The 27,645-nt window shown below is 38.1% G+C and overlaps 2 protein-coding genes and 2 non-coding genes across 5 annotated transcripts in view; 2 read left to right on the top strand and 2 right to left on the bottom strand.

Annotated features, from left to right (window-relative positions):
- Positions 1-27,645, bottom strand: part of Prosbeta1 (proteasome beta1 subunit) — a 276,237-nt gene that overhangs the window by 96,587 nt on the left and 152,005 nt on the right. The gene's annotated exons all lie outside the window — the stretch shown is intronic.
- On the bottom strand, positions 302-27,645 carry LOC117997030 (uncharacterized). 2 transcript variants are annotated; one of them, XM_069509794.1, is made up of 8 exons: positions 27,558-27,645; positions 7,141-7,246; positions 6,304-6,627; positions 5,144-5,353; positions 3,967-4,203; positions 3,189-3,272; positions 2,083-2,168; positions 302-1,474 (listed from the first exon to the last, which is right to left on the bottom strand). In XM_069509794.1, exons 2-8 carry the CDS (start codon positions 7,237-7,239, stop codon positions 1,336-1,338), a joined length of 1,179 nt encoding a protein of 392 aa, XP_069365895.1. In that variant the 5' UTR covers positions 7,240-7,246; positions 27,558-27,645; the 3' UTR covers positions 302-1,335. The 2 variants fall into 2 exon arrangements, with proteins under 2 accessions (XP_069365895.1, XP_034841090.1); XM_034985199.2 differs by lacking the exon at positions 27,558-27,645 and adding an exon at positions 19,246-19,310.
- Positions 6,184-6,255, top strand: TRNAT-CGU (transfer RNA threonine (anticodon CGU)). Its single transcript has one exon. It is a non-coding gene; the product is annotated as a tRNA-Thr (tRNA).
- Positions 6,997-7,078, top strand: TRNAS-AGA (transfer RNA serine (anticodon AGA)). Its single transcript has one exon. It is a non-coding gene; the product is annotated as a tRNA-Ser (tRNA).

The raw sequence follows: 27,645 nt of genomic DNA, 5'->3' as shown, positions 1-27,645 counted from the left end.
TCATTTTGCAATCATTATAAGTTAACGAATGTAAGCCGAATAAAAATATTTACTAGACACTGAAAATGAAAGCAATCTTAATGCGTTCATAATAATCTTTGAGAAAAAATCTGTATAGGTAGGTACTTACCTACTTTAAGTCAGAATATACCAAGCAATTTTTTTGTAATTAAACTAGTTTGTATAAATTAAATTATTTTATTCATAAACCCTTTTGAAATCATACATTACCTAAAGTCTTAAATTGTACATAATAATATTATTTATTTCTAATAAATGCAATTTTAATTTCAAGGGGCGATAAATTACGCTACAAAATAATTTTTGTTAAAAAATTATAAAAAAAAATCAGTTGTCGTCTACAAAAGCATATTATTAATTAAGGCTTTTTGGACAAAAACGCACGTTTGCTATGAATTATATGTAAATCATTATCGTGACAAATCAATGCTTTTCAAAGGTGGTTAAATTATAATAGATTTAATATAATTTTAGCAAACTTTTCTAACAATTTACTCCATTACCATTATATATTTTATTATTTAACAATAAAAATTGTCAAATATGAAATAATATTAAATACCTTATTATTTATAGTATTATTTATACATAATATTAAACTTTATTAATTATTATATATTTCTTATCTATAAATGCTTTTAACGGCAAATTATAATAAGCTAAACTATTTGAGCATCGGATATCGGCTTCTTTACCCTATGATTCGCTTAATTAAAATAAAAAAATATCCATAAGTTCCATAACCCTATACTTAGTTTGCACTTTGCAGCGTGTAGCAGTTTTATAAATCAGAAGTAAAAAATGGTAGCGATGGAATGGATATAATATGATAGCAAGAGTTCATCTATCAAAAGTTAAAACTGACTAACTAGAGTACGAGTATTTTACGAAAAACAACTCTAGTGGAATGTTTGAATCCAGGTGTGTTCCTCTTGACGTTAGGTAGACCCTGAATACTTATTGTAGAAACTACCAACCTTCCGTTATGTCATGATAGGTAGGTAAGTATAGTTTGCGACAGGTCGAGATGCCAATCGGGGTATGAGGCGGGCGAACGCCCCGCACACCCACACTCACCAGCGTTCGCCCGCAGCGGATTAGCGCGAGAGCTGTGCGGGACGTTTCCACCCCGATTGCCGTCGCGTATAATATATGGGTACCTAGTGCCATAGATAAGGGTAAAACGGATAAAACGGCCAATAGGTAAGTATGGAGGAACTTACGGCAAGCAGACTGTTGCAGTCCAAATGCAGTCCATCTGTAGTGTAGGTATCCCTTATGGCCCTATTTTGTACAATATTTTAGCTTAAGGAATTACAAATACAAGTCGTAGTCTAGACTGCTTCCACCACTGAGGTAGTCGAACATGTAGGCTGACATCTCGTCCAGGGCATCGAGCCGCGGGTCGCCCAGTGGGTCATCTTTCAGCGACCTGGCTGATCTTGAGAGTGACCTGAGCAAATAATAATAACATTCTTATTTATTGTTCACTAGCTAATGTGACCTGCGAGTGTGCGTTGATGACACTATGTCAGAAACCTTTGCGCAAGTGTCAACAACAACTGTACAAAACTTCAATTCAATTAGATGAACAGTGCGCGAACGCATAGGTAATGAACAGATAAACGGGTATTTATTTTTACCGTACCTATGTTTTTGAAACTTGGTGTCCAGTCCGACTAAGAAAACCTTATAAAAAAAGCTAGAGTCAGTAGTCGATAAAGAGAGCCATTATCGGTGTGTCTCTTTCCAGTTAACCTAAGCTCAATGAGTCGCGACTCGCGAAGCTGAAATCTCGTGGTTATACTTCATATCGATGAAACAGTATACACGTTGGGATCTACCTACGTCATACTACCTACCAAGATGTTGGAAAGATCTGTATCAGTAAACAATGTCACACGAGTCGCTAAAAAAATCGTAGGTTTTATTTGTTGAGATCCCGCTATCACTCAAAAATAAAATAAAATAGGGTGGAAACGGCGATTTATCGTTTACTACCAAGTTAAATCGCAGTCAAGGAAGGGCTTGTATTGAAACATGAAATAAAAAAAAGCTCACCTGAAGTCTCCTTCTGTGTCCAGTTCATCCTCGGATGTGAACCTCTCGCGGATGTCTTTCATTATACACGCCTCTAACTTCTTATGCTGTTGAACAAAAATATTCCCACTATAAACAGAAACCATCGTCACCACCTTTACTTCTCTAATACTTTACTTTATTTCTCTTTTTATACATGGCATAATCTTGTATCTATATCAAATATTTGAAAAGAGCAACCGCTGAGTTTCTTGCTGGTTCTTCTCGGTAGGAAAGGCATTCCGAACCAGGGGTAGATGCATCTGACTATTCGAAAGTACTTGTAAAAGTCTATTTGAATAAAAAAGATTTTTATTTATTTATTTAATCTGTGGTCATCACCCACCTCAAAGAAGAGTAGATGTGCCTAACTAAAAAATCTTAGAAGATTTTGCTAAGACTAGGTACACTAGGATTATAGAAAACTAGATGATGTCCGCGACTTTGTCCGCGTGGATTTAAGTTTTTAAAAATCCCATGTGATCTTGGGAACTCTATGATTTTCCGGAATAGAAAGTAGCCTGATCTCCTTCCCCGGGATGCAAGTTATATTATCTGTTCCAAATCTGTAGCAGACAGACAGACAGACACACTTTCGCATTTATAATATTATTATGGATTAATTCGATCTATCATGTTCATCATCAATCCATCACTAGATCTCTACTCATTAGTCTCCTCTTGGAATAAGAAAAGTTTGCCCATAGTCCTCCAAGCTGGCCAAGTGCGGATTGGCGGACTTCACAGCCCTTTGAGAACATTATGGAGAACTCTCAGGCATGCAGGTTGCCTCACCATGTTTTCCTTCACCGTTAAGCAAGTGATAGATATATTCACATATACAATCCAGCTCCTGAAGTGTATTTAATTACATTTTTATGTCATCATCAATATCATGATCAACTCATTGCCAGCCCACTACTGAGAACGGATCTCCTCTTAGAACATTTTTACGTGATTTTAAGAAAAAGTTGGAATAGCCTAACAATAGAATACCTACTACCTACTTTGAAGAATAATGTAGGATGTGGTTCCCATCATACACCACAATATAATAGAATGTCTTATGTGCATTATTTTCAATTTACCTTATAACAACGAAAGAAGAACATAGGTTTGATCAGCTCCTGTGACAGCGGTGCCATGTCCCTCTTGATGTCTGGTACACATTGCTGAAATAATTCAAGGTAATAATCTAGATTATACAGGGCTGTACCTATCCATTATTCAAAATGACCGAGGAACTGTCTTGAGCAAACTTTTAACGACCTCCCTGGCGCATAAGTACTGTGCTGTGTGTCATATAAGTGGGGAGTTCCGGGTTCGATTCCCTGCAACGGTAATTTGGGAATTTATAATTTCTAAACTGCCCCCGGTCTGGTGGGAGGCTTTGGCCGTGGCTAGTTACCACCGTACCGGCAAGCGATTTAGCATTTCGGTACGATACCGCGTAGAAACCGATAAGGGGTAGGTATGAGTTTAATGCAAACCAAGACAGCGTCGTACGACATCGAAAGTTAATAGTGACGTTGTGAGTGTATTTTGCCGGACAGCTCGTGAAGTTCTACCTTCTAAGAAAGAGGCTACTACAAGAGAGCTACTGCCTCTGACAGCTCAAACTTCATCTCTCGCAGCACCGCAGTCCCGTCGTGACCACGACCCGTGCGATTTCCGGTTGAAATATCGACAAATAAAATCATCCAATAATCGTGGTATGCACCTGTTATCTACATTAAAATATGAAACGGCCATACTTCTTCCAAGTTAGCTGGCTTCCATCTTATAGACTACATCATCACTTACCACAGGATCGCAGTCAAGGGGTAACTTGTATGGGAATAAAAAAGTCTTGAAACGAACTCTTACCGAAAACTTCTGGCAGAACTGCATTCCATCCTGTATATCTCCCTTCAATTCAGCTGAAACGGGGAGGTTGCTGATGCGCTGAGTGATCTGTTCATAGTTGGGTTGCATGTTGTGATCGACATAGCCCAACTCCTGCATGACGCAAGTGATGTTGCGCATGCGACCAAGAGTCGAGTAGCGGTTGTTGAGGAGTTCTAGACGATCGCGCTGGTCATCGCGGTGCAGGTTGAAGTCACGCTGAAAAAATTAAGTTGTACACCTAATAGTTTTTAGTGGATCGTGACGGAAGGGGACACGCACTAGAAGATGAAGGAAAGATGCTCTTTCAAGACTGTCATCTACCACATATTAAAAGGTGGATTTGACCTATATGATATTTTCTATACGTTGTGAATGAATTTCGGTCAAAAAAATAATTTCAAAGTGTTTTAAAATTTTGTGGATAAACATTAAAATATCCAGAACATCCCTACCCATATTATTAATGCGAAAGTGTGTGTTTTTTGTTGGTTTATTAGTTTGTTGGTTTGTCCTTCAATCACGCCGCAACGGAGCAACGGATCGACGTGATTTTTTGCATGTGTACCTATAGTTAAAAAACCTGGAGAGTGACATATGCTACTTTTGATCCCGGAAAATCAAAGAGTTCCCCACGGATTTTTTAAAAACCTAAATCCACGCGGATGAAGTCGCGCGCATCATTAAAGTACCTAGTATTGTAATATTTTTGGAAATCTAGTCAGTTATTTGGAATTCACAGACATCCCGTAGCTAAACTGTTAGGAAAGCACGGGGGCTGATACATCCCCTCACCTTTGCTGAATTGTATAAGTGTACATACGGATAGATACAGATTATACTAGTTATACAGCAGGCCGGGCGTGGAGAAGAACACTGGGGTAACTCACAGACATAACCTACTGCTTCCTCCAAAGTATGGTGTCCGCTGGAAGGGTTGTGGCTGCTAGAACGTTTGTTACTGGTTGCAGACCGGCCATTTTTTTAGAGTTTAAACTATCGTGAGTGATTTCCATTATAAATATAAAAGAATCCGGCTATATTCTTCTATATTTATCCTGCTGCTTCCTGCGAAGTATGGTGACTGGTACCATTGCTGCTGGTATGTTTATGGGTTGTATGAGACGAGAGTAGAACTTAGGGTTATAGGGTTACTCACAGACATCCTGCTGCTTGCTGCAAAGTACGGTGACTGGTACATTCCCTGCTGGAACGGTTGCTGCTGGAAGGGCTGCTGCTGGTACGCGTACGGGTTGTACTGCAGACCGGGTGGAGAGTAGAGCATTGGGTTGTATGGAAACTGGTAGTATGGTGACGCTAGCGGGCGGTACTGACCCGGCATCGGGTAGGGTGATGGCGGCTGGAAGGGCTGGAAACAGAAAAATAGCTGTGACAAACAGGCCAGATTAAACTATAAGACTCTAAGCAAAAACAAGGACCTATGGACCTACAAAGGCGAACTTTTGAAAATTAGGTTTTTTAAAGCTTATCCAAATATAGAAAAGGAAAAGGTGACTGACTGACTGATCTATCAACGCACAGCTCAAACTACTGGACGCATCGGGCTGAAATTTGGCATGCAGATAGCTATTATGACGTTGGCACCCGCTAAGAAAGGATTTTTGAAAATTCATGGGGTGAAATAGGGGTTTGAAATTTGTGCATTCCATGCGGACGAAGTCACGAGCATAGTATTCAATAATTATTTACTACAGATATGACTACTAACGTCAACTAACTCTGAGTCAATTAAAATAACCCGGTGGCGCAAGTGGGCATAGTGTGGCATTGTGGCAAAACCGCATCGTTTTATAAAAATTCAAAATTGATTAGGTAAGACCACAAATTTAAGGATTTATCAATTTGATACATTGTAATTGAAAAATATTTGAAACTAGATGGTGCCTGTGGTTTTCTAAAAATCACGTGGAAACTCTTTAATTTTCCGGGATAAAAAGTTAGCCTATGTGCCCCGGGATGTATAGGTAAGTAAGCTATGTGCCCATCAAAATCGATTTAACTGTTGGGTCGTGAAAAGCTAGCAGTCAAACAGACAGACACACACATTAATATAGATATATATTTTTAACAGACTTCGAAAAAAGGAGGAGGTCCTCAATTCGACTGTTTTTTTTTACAAGATTTGATGAGTAAAATAAAACGTATAATCTAATATATTATTTCCACCATGTCATCATCGCCTCTTTAGCTCAGTGGTAGAGCACTGGTCTCGTAAACCAGGGGTCGTGAGTTCAATCCTCACAGGAGGCATCTAAAGTAAATTTTTATCTTTTTTTATTTTTTATAAATTATTATTACCCCTTGTGATCTAAACGGTAGCATGTTTCCGATTGGTGGAACTCTTTGCAGTGGTTGCCCTTGATCTGGTTGTGGTAAATTATTTTCTTGACCATGAGCGCCATCTAGCGGCTTAGTTATGGTTTGCGTGCTCGGGTCCATGGCGAAACCGGGTGGTAACTTGCCAAACAAGATGGATGGCAAGCTCTGCTGGTTTGGCGGATCGTTTGGAAGGTCGTTCGACGGCTCGTCAAGAGGTGGCGCTGCACAACATTTTGCGACTGCATCTTTCATTTCTTGTCGGAGTTGTTTCACGACTTCAGGTCCAAAACAACTTTCATAGATCTGAAAAAAAAAACACAAAAGCTAATATGTAATTACTAATTATTTAATTTATCGATGTTTCTTTTTTTTAAATAAGTTTTAAATCGTAGATTGAGGATAACTAACTCTACAAAATCATCTAATTATTATATTAGATAGACTATAGCGGATTTTTTTTTTTTTTTTTTGGTTTTTTTTTTTTTTTTTTTTTTAATACAATAAAACTTAAAGCTAGCCTTATCTAATTACTATATAAATCATGAATTTTTTTTCGGAAAATTCAATTTTTTTACTTTTCCTCGTCTCTTTATTTGTATTGTAATGCTATTTTTAATTAGTTCATTATCAAAGTTTCAGTATCGTACAACATTTTCGTCAGATTTCCAAGCAGCAGTCGTGGCCGAGCGGTTAAGGCGTCTGACTAGAAATCAGATTCCCTCTGGGAGCGTAGGTTCGAATCCTACCGACTGCGAATTTCTTTTCCATTTTTTATGTACTCTGCAATTTTGCTTTTTATTTTTTATATGTGCTTACCTTCATCATGGCGTACTTCTTGATGAATTTGTCATCGCTGATTGCTAATGATTGGGCTGTTAGACAGAGCATACACGCTAAAAATATTGTCCTCGGCATTTTTAATCTGTAACAAGAAATAGAATTTCAGTAATGCTTGAGACTACAGTGGAAAAGTTAGTAAGTATAGGCTGAGGGATGGACGACGCGACGATACGCGACTCGCGAGGACACACTTGAATAGGTATATTATAGGTTAGGTAGTGCATATAGGTATTATGTCGCAGCAAAGTGGAATTTGATTAAATCCCTATAATCGTACACTGATATCAGTGTGATCTCCGTCCTGCTGTGGAATTGCTTTCGCACTTATGGGGATTCACTATCCTTATTTGCACAGCAACGCGGTAAATAGGTAGGTATTTAGTGTAGTTACCTACACTAAATAGTTACCTCTACTTACAAGTTGTTAGACGACTTTACAATCGTAGGTAGCTGTAGCACCTGTCTACGAGCACCTATATTTATGTTTATATGTATAAAACGAACGATTGAGCCCCTTTGTCTTGACCAAGACCCACAAGGCACTTACCGCCTTTTTACCCGACTGCATCAAATCCCAAAAGGAGTTATGTGTTTGACCTGTATATGTATGTATATGTGTGTTTCTATGTCCGCTCGCAACTACTCAATGGCTATACCGATTTTGATAAACGATACCTCTACGTCATTAGTCACGTTTTGATGACGCGAGTGTCACCTACCTACATAAAATACCAATTGAAAAATCAAAATAGCGGATTTTATGCGCTTTAATGTGCGCGCTTAAAAAAGATGCAGTGCAAACCGCAGTCGAAGTTATTTTGAAAACTTTTCAAATTACATTTTACACTATGCTCTTGACAAAGGTGAAGACTTTTGCCAGAGTGAACTAGGGTGAGGATACTCTCGATTTTGATTGTGAATCGACATACTGTCAAACCTAGTCTAATAGCCCACCTGTCTACAATGTCACGATCGCAATCACCTCTGATTGGTCGATGCCAGCTCACTATTGGCTACATTGCATTGTTGCAACAAGAATACTATAAATTCAGCCAATCACAACAATTGCGAATGTAATAATGATTGATGCAGGTTTTACGGAATCGACCAGCTGTGTATAAGAGCGCGACAGGTCGAGATGACAATCGGGGCAGGGACGCCCCGCACACCCGCACAGCCCCCGCGCTAACCCGGTTAATAAGACCTCATACCCCGATTGGCATCTCAACCTGTCGCGTACCTACTATAATATAGGTGATGACTGATGCCTCGACATTTTGTTACAAGTTTTCTTAAACTGCGCCTTTGCCGTGAGTGTGAACTCATCACAATTCACAAAGAGAGGTATAGTAATAATTGATTTAATAATTCATCGTTGTAAGTTGTAACATCAAAGCAACAGAAAATTTCTCATTGTGTTAACGGTTTCTGCCATGTTCTGGCCATGTTAATGAACCGAGCGCGGATTTATTGTTAACACAACACACTACACGCTTAATAGCCACGATCTAGAAATATTTCTGTGCTAGCCTAGTGGTTAAGACGTCCGCCTCCTATTCGGGAGGTCGGAGGGGGTTTGATCCCGGGCACGCACCTCTAACTTTTCAGAGTTGTAGGTACGTGAGTTAGCAATCAAATATCTATACCACTTGCTTTAACAATGAAGGAAAACATCATGAGTAAACCTGCTTACCTGAGAGTTTTGCTGAAACTCTTTAACTTTCCAGGATAAAATAGCCTACGTCTACATAAACATTCGATACGATAGAAAGATAAGAAAGAGTGCCTGATTATAGTAATTTTTTCACGTGGAATTAGGTTCGGTTCCTATAGGAACTTTTGAATTTTCCGGGATAAAACCCCCCGGCTTATGTATTTAATTATTTATGGTATAAGTTATCTTCATTCCCAGCCAAATTGGTTTAGTTTGTGGCGTGAAGATTTAGTAAGATAAGATAGGTACCTACAATTATAATTATTATTTAAACCATTTAAAAGTGCAAGAATGAAGTAGGAATGAAAGGAAAAAAAATATTTAAATTGCAAAAAGCTAGGTTGACCATTCAAAACGTTTTTAAATAAAGTCCTAGAAAAGTAAAGTTTGATATAACGGTTTCTCGTCACTAGATGGCGTTGACAATTATTTCAAGTCAAGGGTCAACGGTCTGACGCGGCCTTCGCACGGTCTCATAATCTATCTTCTTGCATTTACACATAAGACCTGTACTTGCGTAATGGTACTTTAGCACTTTTTGTTCCTTCACGAGGTGTTCAGATAACTTGTTTAGTTGACTGCCTTTTATGTAGTTAAGTTTAGCCGTTTTTATTTACAACGATCAGTGATTACGGCGTTTATACCTAGCTGAGTGCGTGTATTTCCTACGCTTCTTCTGCTTGAACTATTTTCGCTTTAAAGTTTAAGTGGAGGAAGCACCGGGATAACCATCACTTAGGTATAACATGCCGTAATGTGTGGCATACTTTTAAAAATAAATGGCGCAATTTCCAAACGTGAAAAAGTTTTTTTGGTTCGTTTTTTGGCTGAGCAGTCGTGTTTTAATTTTTTTAATTACGACTTGTTTCCATATTTTGTTTTAGCCCGTAACACATTTTTAAAATTATGTAACGGTTGTTTACGAAACCTGTCCAAATTCGATTTGTAGGTACTATGTAGGTACGTGTAGCTACTTAGGCTCGCTATTGAGTTATTTGACCAGTCTTTCAGTTATTTGCGGTTGACTAAAGGTCTTAACATACTGTACAGAATCGACGCCGACTCCACTCCTACTCGAATCACAGTATGAAAAATCTTTTGACTACAACCGCACCGCACGCCACCGTTAGCAATTTCAACCTCACCACCTGGATACCTGGTGCATTTCGACCGCCCTTTGTGCCAGATCTTTTCTTCCACGCACATGCAAACTGTGGAACCAACTCAACTCAAGATTTCAACACGAGGTTATTCAAGGGATGGATCGACCAATTCCTGAAAGGTCGGCAACGCATCGGCGGTTCCTCTGATGGTGCTGAAAATGTTCATGGGCTGCGGTAAACTCAACATCAGGGGATCCGTCCGCTCGTTTGCTCGCTATTTTTTATAAAAAAACCTTTAACTACACCTACGAAGGCATTATCTAGTTTTATATACATTTACGCAGCAAGTAGATAAAAGCTTATATTATCAAGCTTTTTCAACAGACAGCTCGATTAACTTACACGTAATAAGTAACGGTTGCCTTCATTTCCAGTTCTGCCATCGCTCAATAGAAACTAGTTTGGAAGGGCAACTCTTCTTGAGCCAATAAACAACTGATTTAGAAGAACTTTTTAGAATTTGCTTTGCAGCTTCTGTTACTTTTGAGAAACGATCCTCGAATTGTCTGTATAAATGTTTACATTTTCACAGGCACAGAGCATACTTTCACATTTATAATAATTTTATCCTAAGTATGACTCCTATCATGCTCCCATCGTATTAGTAGCTTTGCGTTTTCTAATGTCCTGGTAGTTGCAAAGTTAAGAAAACTTTATGAAAGAGGGTGCGTGATGCAGCGCGAGGTTGACCCACGTGGCCATTTTCGCAAAAAAATCTTTTGCAGACTTAATTTTAAGCTCTGAGCAAATCCATAAGTAAAACCGGTAAGTTCACTGCTCACTCGTAAAATAGTTGGCATCGGTTGGACAACTGTATCGGTGATAAGACAAGTCTTACTGATTAACGAAACAGCCGTTATCTGTTTACGAAGAGCTAATTAACGGCTCAGTGCTGTCGGCCTTCCCTTCATCACTTATTCATGATAGGTAAAATTCGCATTGATGAAGATCCAATTGTTGTTGTAAGATCGCCATTTTAGTCTTAACGTCAGTCAGGCCCGTATTCTAAGGATTCCATACCCTAAGGTTGCCAACTTAAGCTTATGGCTAAAACGATCGAATTTTGGGATTTAAGTCCTCTAAAACTTGAGCTATTAATAATTTTAGAAACCTGAAAGCTGCATGATATTTTCAAAATTCTAAAATTTATAAACACTTTAGTTCCCATTCTAAACTCTTAATTAATATATGTTTATTTTATGTATTTTTGGCTTCTTGCTTGGTTTTTATCCAAAGATAAAAATGTAATATTATGAACTTGAATTTTAAAAATGAGGATCAATGCTCTAGTTATCAGCTTGTGTCACATTCACTGTTAATATCAATTTTTCAATTTACATATGCAATAGGTCAGTCTTTCGTCTCTTATCAGATTATGGATACAGGTTTTAAAACTACCTACTAACTTACATATTTATATCTTCTCTGTAATAATTACTTTTACTACAACTTAATTACAATTTAATTTATTTAATACATTTTATTTTTATGGCTATTAACGCGAAACTGTTTTTTAAGGTATTTAAAGCATTTATTTATTCGATGTCGAACAACTAGACTAGTATTTCTACTCTTACTCTAAGCAAAGCTAGGAAAAGCTCGGAAAGCAGATTCTATTGAGCTATCAGTTATTATTTTCAGCAATTCATTTGGCGTAAGATCATTATATTGACAGTTATCATCGAGTTCTGTTAGTTCTCAATAATAAAGCACTGTAAATGAGATATTAAAATGTTCTTTTATTTATTACTTAGTATATTTTGGTTCCGACTTAATTGCTCTCTCATCTCCATGCAATCAACGGTATTTTTGTTAAATATTTGCATCTTCCATACACCGCAAAATGGCCGTGTAATTCCAAACTAGCGGATAAGCGTTTTTTATACGACTCATTTATGTACTAATCTGAGAATGAGTTGGTACCGTTATCTTTATTGCCAAACAAAAGCTTAGACCGTGTCTACGAACATCAACGAAGATTGATGTGAAGAAAGATTTTTTATTGTACCTACCAATCTATAGAAAGGTTAATAATATGAAGTACCTACTCTACCTATTACGGTTCATGAGATACAGTCCGCTTAAAAACACACGGGCGGATAGAATATGGATGGAATACGGAGGTTTAGTAATAGGGCCCCGTTGGATATCTTTGGGTTCGGAACCCTAAAAACAGAAGTCTGATATTACATCAAATGAGTAGCTTGAACGTTTCATCATCATTACGTAGGTGCAGCAACTTACAGTAACAACACTACAATACAACCTAGTCTATCATTACGCAGTACGCAGGTGTAAGATAATGATACAAAATTGATGTTCCAGTTTTGCGTCTAGCACCAGTGTTTGATGATTTCATGGCACCCAACGACCTCTCAATAATGATGTCACCGCTTCTATAATAGTAAGATAAAGCAAAGTAGAAAGAGAGAGATAAAGTGAGAGCAGGGGAAATAATGGTGCAAATGGACGAAATTTTTACAGGAATTTTTTTTAAACTGAAAGAAAACTGTTGAAACTTGTTTGCAATTATACCATTTTAATCGAAATCACGAACTTTGAACTCAATTTTAGCACAGTTTTAGGTCGTTTTGTTTGAAAAAAACTTCAAAGTCTCAAACGATCTTCGAGAAATTTTAGGCCGTTTTGCTGATAAATTTTATATTTGTATTCAGTGGACCAAAAGCAACCAGATAAAAAAAAAACAATTTGAACAGAAGTGTAATATTACACCGTTTTGTTTGCCAGCTCCTCCGGCCAGATTATACGAAAGAATATTAAGAAATAAAAATAAAAAAGTTAGCAAAAGTGATCTCCTTCGGATAAAAAGCCTAGTAGGTAAACTTCTGTGGTATTTATAAAGCACAAATGCATGAAGAATTTTTTTTGAAGATACAGTGAAATCACAGTGTAGTTACAAGTAGGTAATTGGTTTAAAATAAAGATTTTTTTTTTGATTTTGATATGAAAAAATTAGTAATATGTAACAAAATTATTTATTGTAAAACGGTTAAACTAGGTTTAAAATTTAAAAAAAACATGTTCACTTCAACATAAAGATTGATGATACGTAACTATTTGGGATAGCAACTTTAACTGCAGAGTAAATAAAAGTACAACTATTGTGTAATCTATGCCTAAAGGGCAAGCGGTGAGCGTAGATTGTCTAGCGGTAAAGCCTATGCCTATTCTATCTCCGCATTCAAGCCTTCCCGTGCTTTATACGTTGAGTGAAAGGATGGCCTTTTCAATGAATAATTTTCTTTAGAGAGTTAATATCCAGAGGATTATAAATTTATCTAACGATATCCATATTGAATTATCTATTTTTATGGCCGAGAGATGCTCTAATGTATCATAGTTGTCATCAAAGATATTAAACTATTCATGTCATTCTTAAAATGAATTTATTCACCATGCTGTCCAAGTGCACCTTTGAGAATATTAAGGAGAACTCTCGGGTATGCAGGTTTCCTCACGATGTTTTCGTTCGCTGTCAAAGAAACCTACCTACCTACACCATAAAGTTAGAGTTGCGTGCCAGGGATCAAACCCTGGATCTCCAAATTAGGATGCTATCACGGCTTTTTATGTATTACATATTTAGTAGGCAACATATTTTATTGATTTAAGTTTTTATAATCAAAAGTCTTGAAGTTCAAATGCTCTGTTTGATTTTTTACTTTCTTTTGTCAATTTAAATTAAAACAAACCTCAATTTTGTAAAGGTTGACATTTATAATGGTTCAGCATCGGTAATTGGTTTTCCGTTCTACCTATCCACAGTTTACACGGTCTTTGACTGTATAATCACAGGTTGTTATGTATTTTGTTCCCTCGCGATATTTTTCACAGCGCACATCGTCATATTCAATTTACCGTAAAGTTATTACAACAAATAACAGTAAACTACGATGTCGTCAATCACAGTGTTAGAGAACGGGAGCTTTGTTAGATGTAGTTTTTAATAACTGCTTGTACCTACATACCTGAAAAGGTTGTTTACTTTTAACGGGTAAAGCAAAAAAGACGTCGCTGATGAATCAATCAACTGTGACTCCTAAGGCGCTGAGACTTTCCCATAATATTTCAATTATATTATGACTAGACGATGCCCGCGACTTCGTCCGCGTGGATTTAGATTTTTCAGAATCCCGTGGGAGCTCTCTGATTTTTCGGGATAAAAAGTAGCCTATGTCCTTCCCCGGGATGCAAGCTATCTCTGTACTAAATGTCGTCAAAATCGGTTGAACGGATGGGCCGTGAAAGGCTAGCAAACAGACAGACAGACAGACAGACTTTCGCATTTATAATGTTATAGTATTGATAAAAGCCAGCAGGTCGGGTTTTGATCATTTGATGCCTACCATCTCCTAGGTTTATTATCAAGCTCTTACCATCGTGTTTTTTGAAAAGTACCCATGATTTATGAAAACTAAGCAAATTACTCGAATTAGATTATCATCATGCTTTCATACAGTTCTAAATCTAATGGCGATCTTACACCTCCATCATCAAAGACGCTCAATGGTAGGTAGGTATAAGGTACTAGAATCATGTTGACGGCACGACAACTGTATATCTACCTACCTGCCATATAGATTCCACCATCATGCTACCTAGTTCCTACCTTACGCAACGTACAAACAAATAAACGATAAAAAGCTTTTAAAGTGTTGACATCTAAACTTCTCAAGCATAAAAAAGCGTTAAAGTTAAACGGTAAGAAAATAAAACTTTAGGGAATCCTAACGGTTAGCATTTTGCATTTCGAGAAATGTAAAAAGTGACCGAGTTTCTTCAATTCAAATAAATAAAGCAGATACTTAAGTGTACTTTTTCAAATTTACATAGCGACTTGTAGCAAATAAAAGAGAAGAAAATGAGAAAAATAACTATACCTACCTAAATATCAACAATAGGATTTGTACTCTCGTTTGCAGATCGCACGTCCCAATCGTATAAACGGAAAACACCAGCGAGCACAAATAAACGGTAAAAAGAAGCCGGCAGTAAAGAATTCCTTCGAAATTGCCTCCTCTCTAAAGAATCTGCGGCTATTATGAACGGGGGAATCTGAATCGCTGTGTACACAGTACACACGGACCGTTCGTTCTTGTAAAGGGTGTACAAAAACTAATGCTAGAGCGTTATAGGCTGGCTATCAATGAATTTATTAAATGCGGACAATAGAGAAGAACAAGAACGGGCACTTAAATCTTAAAGGTGGGTATTGATCAGGAGAATTTACATTTACTGTAAGTAATATTGCAATTTGGAATTTGATTTGAGCTTTAATTAATTATGATGGTGCAGTAGTGACTGGAGTAACAATTCTATATACATAATATATAAAAGGAAAAGGTAACTGACTGACTGACTCAGATATATCAGTTGATCTATCAACGCACAGCTCAAACTACTGGACGGAGACAGATTATTATTTATTATTATTATTATTATTTATTTATTTATTATTTATTTAGAACGGCCATAAAGCCAATTACACTAATTAAACTACGAGTACAAACTAACATAAACATACATACAAAAATTGTTAAAATTATAAATTTTAAAAAGCAAAATTATAAATTTTCACAAAAGTGCAAAATCTGACCCATGAGGTCAGCCCATTTGTCAGCAAATATGTCACAACGAGGGGACTCCTTCAGCAGCGCGTTGAGCGCAGCCAAAGTGCGCGGTATGGGCTACCGTGCGACTAAACGGACTTACGAAAAATTTGGAGCGGTGGCGGAGATAGCTATTATGACGAAGACATCCGCTAAGAAAGGATTTTTGAGAATTCAACCCCTAAGGGGTTGAAATAGGGATTCGAAATTTGTGTAGTCCACGCGGATGAAGTCGCGAGCATAAGCTAGTTCATTACAAAAGTGCGCTATTTATTACGTAAAGTAAATGATAATTAAAGAAATGTGAGTGAATGTGAAAGAACTTTAAGTACCAAATTCTAGGACTATCTTGATAAAAGAAAATTGATGGAAACCCTAGAGGCTAGACGAGTGACATCCGTAAATGGAGGAGGTCATAGCCCGTAAGCACCCGTAAGCGATTAAAGTGCATTTGTACAACATTACGTTTTTACATAATGATTATAGGTCCCGCAAATTGCTATTGCGCTAGAACCATGTCTCATTAACATCAAAATGACGTCATTCCAAAATATACCATCGAAACTTCAGTCTAGTGCTGACGTCACTAAAGTGGCAGCCACGCGCTTTAGCAATTTGCAGGACATATAGAACAAATACGTACTTACTTACTTGTCTACCTAATAATAATCTAAATTCTGATGAGAGCTGAAAAATACATATTATTTTGTTAGAATTGGTTTTTAGGGTACCTACCGTACCTCAAGAGGAAAAACGGAACCCTTATAGGATCACTTGGTTGTCTGTCTGTCTATCTGTCCGGTTGTCTGTCTGTCTGTCCGTCGGTCTGTCAAGAAACCTACAGGGTACTTCCCGTTCACCTAGAATCATGAAAGGCAAGTAGGTAGGTCTTATAGCAGACATTCGGGGAAAAATCTAAAAACCGTGAATTTGTGGTTATATCACCCAAAAAATAATTAAATTGTGGTGGTGTGTGGTAATCACAAATTCACGGTTTTCAGATTTTTCCCCGAATGTCTGCTATAAGACCTACCTACCTGCCAAATTTCATGATTCTAGGTCAACGGGAAGTGCACTGTAGATTTCTTGACAGACCGGCAGACAGACAGACAACAAAGTGATCCTATAAGGGTTCCGTTTTTCCTTTTGAGGTACGGAACCCTAAAAAGTGAGTAAACCGTAAGATAATTGCCTACATCGTTTCCAGACATCTCTGTCAAGCCATCATTAATGATAAAACAGGTTACTTGAGGTTTATAAGGAAACCTAAGGACCTAAGACGGGTATCTATCTATTTACCTATCCTATTGAATCTTAAGTCAAGTCAAGTTCTAATGCATGAGTGGAAGTACGGCAGGCCAAGCAAGTTCAGAAAAAATTTAAACTTCAATCTTAAGAACATCGTTTTAAGGTCTAGAATACTAGATTTATTTTGTGGCGAGGTGTACCATGTGTGTAATTATGAACAGATTTCCTACTGGATCTTCTCTGTGGTAAATTAAAACTACCTGACTATTCATAAGCACTTTTAAAAAGTTTACATGAATAAGAAAACATTCTATTCTATTCTATTCTATTCTGAGCTATGTCGTGGTCAACACCTACCGGTAGGTAAGTATATTATAAAGGTATGGAGCTTTCCGTATGAATGATTTCAATGTGGTTACGATAAAGTATCTGTGTGGTATCTACTCATGATGGTGTAGGTATCATGATAGGAAGCTAGTTATAATATGGTGTGGTTTTATGAAAATGCCTTTTCGTTGGCACAACACATTGTAGACACTAGGTAGGTACCTATTTGTTGGATTAGCTTTTAAGGAATGTTTTTAGGGTTCCGCACCTCAAAAGGAAAAACGGAACCCTTATAGGATCACTTTGTTGTCTGTCTGTCTGTCAAGAAACCTACAGGGTACTTCCCGTTGACCTAGAATCATGAAATTTGGCAGGTAGGTAGATCTTATAGCTGACATTTGGGGAAAAATCTGAAAACCGTGAATTTAGGGTTAGATCACACAAAAAAAATTAAATTGTGGTCATGAACTAATAATTAGTATTTTCAACTTTCGAAGTGAGATAACTATATCAAGTGGGGTATCATATAAAAGGTCTTCACCTGTACATTCTAAAACAGATTTTTATTTATTTTTATGCATCATAGTTTTTGAATTATCGTGCAAATGTGCATTGTGCAAAATCTCGAAAAAATACGACTGTAGTACGGAACCCTCATTGCGCGAGCCTGACTCGCACTTGGCCGGATTTTAATTTTTTGTAAATATTTGTGTTTATCGTGTGTTGGATCAACCAATAAATGTATTTCTATTCTTTTCTATTTTAAATTCAGTAAGAGTAGATTTTAAACTATCACCATTTACCATAATATTATCAGTGAGTAGGTAGGTAATTGTAGGTGTTTTATTCTACCTATATTTAAGAGCACAGCCTAGTGGTTAAAATATCTGCTTCCTTTTGCAAGGTCGAGGTTCATTCACAAGTAACGCACCTGTAACTTTTCGGAGTTAGGTTCATATTAAACATAAATCACTTGCTTGAAAACTTCGTGAGGAAACTTGCACGCTTGGGAGTTCTCCATAGTATTCGCAAAGGTGTGAGAAATCTGCCAATCAGCAGTCAGCAGCAAGTGGATTATGGCCGAGCCCTTTTGATTCTGAGAGGAGACCCGTGCTCAGTAGTGAGCCGGCGATTGGTTGACGATAATGATGATGATATTATTCAAGTAGGTACCTAACTTTAGATAAGTATCTAAAGTTAGGATGAAACGGTACATAGAGCTTTTCATGGAAGGGCTTTTAAAAAACAAATTCAGTAATGTAGTCAACGATGAATTGTTATTACTTAACTATGCTAAGAGTTTTATAATAAAAACTAGCTTATGCTCGCGACTTCGTCCGCGTGGACTACACAAATTTCAAACCCCTATTTCACCCCCTTAGGGGTTGAATTTTCAAAAATCCTTTCTTAGCGGATGTCCACGTCATAATAGCTATCCGCGTGCCAAATTTCAGCCAGATCCGTCCAGTAGTTTGAGCTGTGCGTTGATAGACCAGTCAGTCAGTCAGTCAGTCAGTCAGTCAGTCAGTCAGTCAGTCACTTTTTCTTTTTATATATTAAAAGATTAAAAAAATATTTAATTAAGTAGGTAATCAAATCTTACGAGATTTAATTAATTTTATTTCATCAAATAAAATTTTCTTAAAACTTTAACACTGAACATAAATGTTTAGAAATCACGATGAAAGTTCAAGAAAGATAAAAATGATCAATTTTTTTAACTTACTTATCCAAGTAAATAAAATGTACAATTATTGAATAAAAGCTCACTAAAGTTTTTGTCTCCAAAACACTATACCTAATAGGTAGGTACCTAATACAATATTATGATATTCATTGATTGTTATTATACATCCTAGATCCAATAATCCTTAATCAATAAAAACTCAAATCATCTTTTAATAAAAAGTCATGTAGATTCATCGATGTATAAGATTATTCTAATTATTTTCATCTCCGATAATGGTAGGTACATAATATTACATAAAAATTGACTCACCGTAAAGCTGCCGGTGTGGGGATACGAAAGCACACGATGCACAGAGCAATGACTCTCGCACTTGACCTTGCTTGAGCAAGTACCGCGAAACAGCCTCCTCACTCGTTTTATACCCGCTCACTGAGCTATACACACGGGCCTAAAGAGCGGCGAACACGAGCTTTTATGTCGAACTTCAATTTTGTTTTATTCGTAACGTGAAACCTCGGCAACGCAGCGTCGTTACTGTGACACGCTGCTCCTACTGTGTCGAAAAATTCAGCACTAGCATCATTTTGCAGCACCAAGCTACCATAGCATCGACGGCTGATGTTTGAAACTGCCAGTATCCGAGCAAGAAAAGCACACGATGTACAAAGCAATGACTCTAGCACTTGACCTTGCTCGAGCGAGGACCGCGAAACAGCCAAAGTCAAGGTCAAGTGCGTTATATTCGTGACCTGTCACCACGGTGCACTGGCGTCGCATTGTTCGACAAAATAGGAGTAGCGTATCATAGTAATGATACTATGACACGCTGCTTCTATTCTGTTGGACAATGCGGCGCCAGCGTTATTTTGTAGCACCAAGCTATCACAGCTGCGTCGACGCAGTGCCTTGATCTTTACTCTAAACATTGTAGAGTACGGCAGATCCTAATAACAGCGCTTGACAGCAGATACTTATTTGATGCTACCAGCGGTTATGAAAAGCACACGATGCACAGAGCAATGCCTCTCCAATTGTGTCCCGGGTACGATAGGATTAGTAAGTTGTTGCTATAAATTTGAACGGCGCGCGGCGGTAGAGCGAAAGTTGCGGCTGAAGCATACCCATCAAAACTGCTAGTGCGTGTCGGCTGTGACGATAGAGACGTTTTTGTATAACATGACTTAAGAAGTTCGTTTAGTTACTCGACTGTTTACGCGACTGTGTGTAGGTACTTACCTACCTACGGCGCATAGAAAATTTTATGTAAGCTAATTAAAAGTTCAAAAAAATAGCTATTGTAGAAATATTGCATTAATTAGGTACCTACTTAGAACTGCACTAGAAATAAAGCAGATTCGATGTAGTCTCGGCTGAGGCCGTCTCTAATCATCTCTAGGGAGGAATTCCAAAGGCAGACGTGTCCGAAGAACGCCTGTGACAGTGCCATAACATTCCTTTTAAGTTTAACGTAAGTATGAGACCCTGAAAAGGATATATATAGCGGTTAGGGAAATATAGGGAAATACGTAAGGTCAGGTCAGCTGGCACCGATTCTAAGCACAACCTAATTTTAGAGTATTCGCACCCTCTTCTTACTATTGTAATATGAAAAGGACAGAAGCAGTTTGACATTTCTAAATTTAATTTTTAGATGGTAAAACCCGTGTTTTTAGCACGCACTCGCGAACCTACTGTTTAAATTTGTATTGTGCACTAAAATTTAGAGTCTTTAAATGTGAAAGTCATGTTCCGTTCCTTTTTTAGCATTAGTAAAAAGAAAAGGATGCAGATACTCTAAATTTAGTTTAGAGAGAGACTAGAGAATCGGGTGTGTTAGTAGAATTACAGTATTAACTTTCAGGTATTTCACAACGTACTTACAACAAGTTTCAGTAGGCATAACTTAACCGTCTTCTTTGTATAGAAAGCAATCGCATTAAAATATCGATTTCCTATGATTTTATAGTTTGTTAAGTAGGTACTAAGTAGGAGTTAAGTGTTCCTATTCTTTTCAAATCCCCATGGTGATCGTAAATGTACTGTTACCTTGATACAATATGTAGGTATGTACTTACATAGAAAAGTTGATTAACTATGGCAGGTGGTTAGAGCGTTTCTTGTTTTATGATTATGAGTTTTATGAAAGAGCGTCTTTTCTGAAGATAAAAGGTAGCGTACATCCACCTATGTTCATGCACGCTAAATAGGTAGGTCATCAACACCATCATCAATGGCGCTACAGCCAGAGATAGATCTAGCCTTCAGATTAGGGTATGATCACGGGTAGCGATTGTTAATTTTTAGGGTTCCGTACCTCAAAAGGAAAAACGGAACCCTTATAGGATCACTTTGTTGTCTGTCTGTCTCTCTGTCCGTCTGTCTCAATAAACCTACAGGGTACTTCCCGTTGACCTAGAATCATGAAATTTGGCAGGTAGGTAGATCTTATAGCTGACATTTGGGGAAAAATCTGAAAACCGTGAATTTAGGCTTATTTCACACAAAATAAATTAAATGGTGGTCATGAACTAATAATTAGTATTTTCAATTTTCTAAGTAAGATAATTCAAATGGGGTATCATATGAAAGGTCTTCATCTGTGCATTCTAAAACAGATTTTTATTTATTTTTATGTATCCTAATTTTTGAATTATCCTGCAAAATGTCGAAAAAATACGACTGTTGTACGGAGCCCTCATTGCGCGAGCCTGACTCGCACTTGGCCGGTTTTTTAACCTTCACCCGACTGGCCAGATGCCTTCAGAATCTGAATTCAGATCAGTACGGTACGGTAGGGATATTTGACCTTCACCCGACTTTACGAATAGTTAGTTATTAGGTGGTATTAGATATTATAGTGTGCGACAGGTCGAACAGGCAATCGGGCGATTGCAATCTCAACCTGTCGCAAACTATTAGATACTTCGCTCGTGTTACGCGCGGTGTTTCTTAGGGTTCCGTATATCTGAAGGGTATCGCGCAACGGGACAATTTTAAATTTAACATTTTCTCACATCATAAAATACTTAATATTTATTATCATAAGTACTTAATCATCTGCCAATAGCAATAAGAGCGAGTGACACGAGCGTGAATTTTTTCATTATGCGCATAGAAAATATGCACTCGCTGAAAGTAATTTTACGGTTTTACTAGAATGGTAGAAGTCAAACTGAAAACAACAATGTAGAAAAATACAAATGGACTACAAACGCATTGTGCAAGAGCATTTTTAAAAATAGGTAACTACCTATTATATTATCATAGGTACCTATAGGTATACCTATACCGCCTCCGTGTATTTAATGGGTGTTAGAGGTCAGTAAAATACAGGAACTGAACTTAAACACTTATTTAATTAATTAAAAACTGGAGACAATTCCGGGACACGTCACACCAAACCAACAATAATATGAAGAGAAATGTCCTGTTGTAGAAAAATAGCCAATAAAGTTCTTGCGCTATTGCTCGCACTATTATTGCAGGCGAATGTCTTGAACATGCCCCCGGGCGTTGAAGGCTGCACCTTCAACCACCTTGATTGACTTCACAAATTGGTAACGGGCAAATGCGGGAAAACGATCTTCTCACAGTTCCGCTTGCAGTTTTTACGTCAGCCACTCGTGCAACTTGATCGGGGCCAGGAAAAAGAGCCACAATTCTTCCCAGTTTCCACTTTAAGGGAGGTAGATTATCCTCCTTTAGAAGGACCAACGAGTTGAGTTCCAATGTATGGTATGGTGTCTGCCATTTAGTACGTTTCTGGAGTTCAGAAACGTACTCCTTGCTCCATCGCGCCCAGAAATGCTGCCGGAGTTGCTCAACTCTTTTGTATCTGGTCACATGTGTGTCCGCTTTGCGTCCTTGGTAATCTTCAGTCGGAATAGCTGTGAGCGGACGCCCAATTAAAAAATGGCCAGGGGTCAGTGGGGTCAAGTCGTCTGGATGCGAAGATAAAGGAGTAAGTGGTCGCGAATTTAAAATTGCCTCAATTTGTGTTAAAGTCGTATACAATTCTTCGTAAGTTAAATGACTGTTGCCTAGCACTCGCAATAAATGAAATTTGGTGGATTTTACCCCCGCCTCCCAAACACCGCCGAAATGAGGAGAATACGCCGGAATAAAGTGAAAATTAATTCCTTCATTTGAAAGCTCATTGGACAGTGAGTCAGAATTTTGTTGCAAAAACTTGGTTAGATCATTGTACGCTCCAACAAATGAAGTTCCGTTGTCAGAATATAGATGGCGTGGTTTTCCGCGACGAGCCACAAGTCTACGTAGAGCTAGAATGTAGCTATTACTTGTCAAGTCACCTACCAATTCCAAATGAATAGCCTTGGTAGTGAAACATATAAAAATGGCGATGTACACTTTCACAATACGACAACCACGTCCTTGACGACTTGCGGAAGATATAGGACCCGCATAGTCAACGCCAATGGTTTCAAAAGGGGAACCACCTGGAGTAAGTCGCCGCCGCGGCAAATCACCCATAATAGGAGCGACAACACTTCCTTTCATTCGTGTGCATCGAATGCAACGACGATAAGTAGCCTTTGCCAAATTACGGCCACCGATTGGCCAGTAAACTTCTCTGATTGAAGCCAACAATAATTGCGGCCCAGCGTGCATGAGTTTCGTATGTTCGTATTTAAATAATAGTTGAGTGAATCGATGAGTGGACTGTAAAATTAAAGGATGTTTTTTATCATACGAAAATTCTGAGTTGCTGATACGACCGCCAACCCGCATTAAATTATTCTCATCTAGAAACACGTTAAATTTTAATAAAGCACTCTTCGCAGGCAAGTTTTTCTTATGCAATAAAATATCATACTCGGCAAAGGATTCTTTCTGAGACGTGCGAATAATGACGTTTAATGAATTATTTAATTCAGTTTCAGTGAGAAAATTGGTTGTAGCACGTCGTCCTTTACATGCTTCAACAAAACGTAGCATATACGCAATTGCACGCCTAAGCCTGCTAAAATTTGAAAAACGGTCAAAATTAATAAATTCAGATGAATTTTCCGTTTTAACTAACCACGACAACTCAGTACGCGTTTCAGGTAGCGAATCGGAATGTACTGACGAAGAAGGCCAATTACTGTTAGGTTCCTTCAAAAAACTTGGCCCTGACCACCACATATCGAGAGACTGAATAGTGTCAACACTGACTCCACGTGACACATAATCCGCTGGGTTTTGCTTAGTAGGAACGTGTCGCCATGCGCAATCACCGGTCTTTTCTAAAATATCGCCAACGCGATTGCGAACAAATGTATGTAGCTTACTCGGCAACATCTTAAGCCAACCTAATACAATAGTGGAGTCGGTCCAAAAAACAGTACACGCTGCATTAACTCTAAGTGAGATAGTAACTTTTTCATACAGCTTCGCTGCAACCTGAGCTCCACAAAGCTCAAGCCTAGGGATAGTTGTGGCTTTAATGGGTGCCACCCTACTCTTAGCAAGTAATAACCGCACTAAGATTCTGCCACTACTATCAATGCTACGGACGTAGAGACACGCCCCGTAAGCCCTTTCCGACGCATCGGAAAATGCATGAATCTCTACTCGCACGAACAAATCTATTAATACGCGACGTGGTACTTGTAGATTTGTCAAAACATGCAGATTTTTAATTACTTCCCACCAAGCTTCTTGAATCTCCGGCGTCAATGGGTCATCCCACGATAAGTTTTGTAACCATAAGCTTTGCAATATAATTTTTAATTTAATAACGACCGGAGAGACCAGACCTAATGGATCGAATATCTGTGAAATTACAGAAAGCACATCACGTTTTGAGCTTCCCTTTACTGTGATCGAAGTACCGATCGGAAAATGCAAATCATCAGATTCAGGTTGCCATCCTAAACCTAAAGTTTTGCTTGGCTCGTTACCCCCTACATTTAAATCATGCGTGGACTCAGTGGACTCTGAAACTAACTGAGGCTCATTAGACTTCCACTTTCTCAGTGGCAAGCGAGCAGAGGCGAGGGTAGCCGTTACTTCACTACGAATGTTACGCACTACGTTTAAATCATCCCCGCCACTCAACAGATCGTCAACGTAAAAATCGTGAAGAATGATTTCAGCGATCTGATTGTCCTTACATTCAAGTCCTAGCTGCTTAAGGCATCTGGTAGCAAGGAAAGGTGCACTTGCTGTACCATACGTTACGGTATTTAATTCAAATGCCTTAAGTGGTTGATTAGGGTTGTCACGCCATATTATACGCTGTAAATACCTATCATCAGGATGCACAAGTATCTGCCGATACATTTTCTCCACGTCGGCTAAAATAACGTACTTGTGTTGCCTAAACCTCAGAAGAATGGACAACAAATCGTCTTGCACTGTCGGACCTACCATCTGAATACTGTTTAGACTAATATTAGTGCTAGTGGTAGAGGAACTTGCATTGAACACGGCCCTTAATTTAGTAGTCACACTGTTCTCACGCAACACGCCATGATGTGGGATAAAATGTGCATTACTATCCGAATTAAGTTCACATTCTGACATGTGACCTAAAGACTGATATTCGGACATAAACTCGCGGTACATTTCATAGAGTTTTGGTTGTTTAAGAAGCCTGCGTTCTAAAGACAAGAAACACTGTTTGGCTCGATGTAAAGAATCGCCTAAAACACTAGGATTTTCCTTTAATGGGATTCTCACGCAAAAACGACCGTCCTCTAAGCGAGTAGTATTTTCAATAAAATGCTCCTCACATAATTTCTGTTCCGGTGAATAACTAGATGAACTGGAAATATTTACTTCTTCTAAATTCCAAAAACGTGCGAGTTGACTTTGAATATCTTGATTTAGTATATCAGTGGTAGGGTAAGTGTTAACGTAATTACATTGTATATGGTTAGGCAGATGTGATGTGGAAAATCTGTTATTCATCGGGCCAGAAATTATCCACCCTAACCTAGTCTCGCAAAGGGTAGGCTTATTATTACCTAAATTAATTCTTTGCGATCCTACAATGTCCCAAAAAATATCAGCACCTAATATTAAATCCACTGACGCCGGTGTGTGAAAATGAGGATCCGCTAAACAAACGTCAGTAGGTATATTGAGGTTTGAAATGTCGAGTGAGCGACATGGCACGTTGTCTGTTAACGACGGCAAAACAAAACAATTTAAATTAGTCATAAATGTATCATTTAATGACTTCAAACGCAAGCGACACATTTTATTAATATGCGTAGACGCATTATTAATACCCAGTACAGATTGATCGATATGATTATAAGGCAGATTTAACTGACGAAACATTTTTTCTGACAGTAGGCTGGAAGTGCTACCAGAATCCAAAACAGCGCGTCCGATATGTTCGCGATTATTTGAATCATATAACTTAACTAGCGCAGTTGATAATATAACGTCCCCGCGGCGACTGTTTACTTCAAGACTCGCGGACGACACGCTCGCTGATAACGCTAAGTTATTTGGATTTGTGGTGGAGGGAGTCGCGCTGACACTTTCAGGGCTCTCGCTATGCACAACTGGCTTCTGCTTATCTGTAACATGGACTAAAACTGAGTGTTTTCTTTTACAAATTTTACACCCATTTTTTTTACAATTATTTGAAAAATGGGATTTAGAAAAACAATTAAAACATACCTTAAAGGTAGGTAATAACTGCAGGCGCTCTTCATTACTCAACGCTAAAAATTGAGGGCAGGTACTTAATTTATGCACGGCGCTGCATTTGGGACAAAAGTCCTTTGAACTTAAATTATTATTAGTTTGTGTGGTCACCATAGCCTTTAGTTTTGACTGTTTATTATTTGAGTTGTTGTGGGGTGTCTGACGCGAAAATTCTATTGTATCAAGTATATTAGTACGCATCCTAACGAAATCGAGGAAGTCCTGTAGCTCTATGCGTTTTTTGCTGTCTAAGCGGCCTTTATACTCCTCCCATTCACGATAAGTTGTACTGTCCAACTTATGAGTGATAATGTAAATGAGAAGGGTGCTCCATTCCTTAATCGGTTCACCTAAGATCTCTAAAGCACGGAGATTTTTATTAAATTGGTCGAGAATGTGCTTTAAATTAGAAGCAGATTCCCGTGTGACCGGTTCGATATTAAATAAAGCAGCAACATGGTTTTGTATTAACAAACGTTTATTATCAAACCGATCACACATGAGTTTCCATGCTACATTATAGTTGCTAGACGAAAACTCGATGGATGATATTACCACAGCGGCAGACCCCTCCAATGATGTTCTTAAATAATGGAATTTATTGACGTCATCTATGTCGTCATTATTATGAATTAGACTGGTAAAAGTATCTCTAAACTCCAGCCAATTGTTATATGCACCACTAAACTTAGGAAGTTGGATGGTAGGCAACTTGACAGGGTTCAGTCTACTACAGCGTGAACCATCATCGCTAGGAAGTGGCACTTGTGACTTTTTATAATTTGCTAGCATCTCCTGTCCGTGGCTTAAGGCCTTGTAATATCTACATTCAAACTCTTCACGTTCTGCCAACTGCAGGTCAACATTATCCGAGATACACTCTAACCGAGTTTGAGTTTCATCGTATTGAGAGTACAATAAATCTAACTTGTTTATGCGTAATTCCAACTCACTGATATCCTTTGCAGATGGTGACACGGTGCTATTCTCCAATGACTTCAAATAACCAGAAAAAATTGTAATCCGACCTTTATAACTGCT

Source organism: Maniola hyperantus, chromosome 4, assembly GCF_902806685.2.
Source record: "Maniola hyperantus chromosome 4, iAphHyp1.2, whole genome shotgun sequence".
Lineage (NCBI taxonomy): Eukaryota > Metazoa > Arthropoda > Insecta > Lepidoptera > Nymphalidae > Maniola > Maniola hyperantus.
Note: the sequence above shows the minus strand (reverse complement) of the source record. Positions and strands in the feature narration are given on the sequence as shown.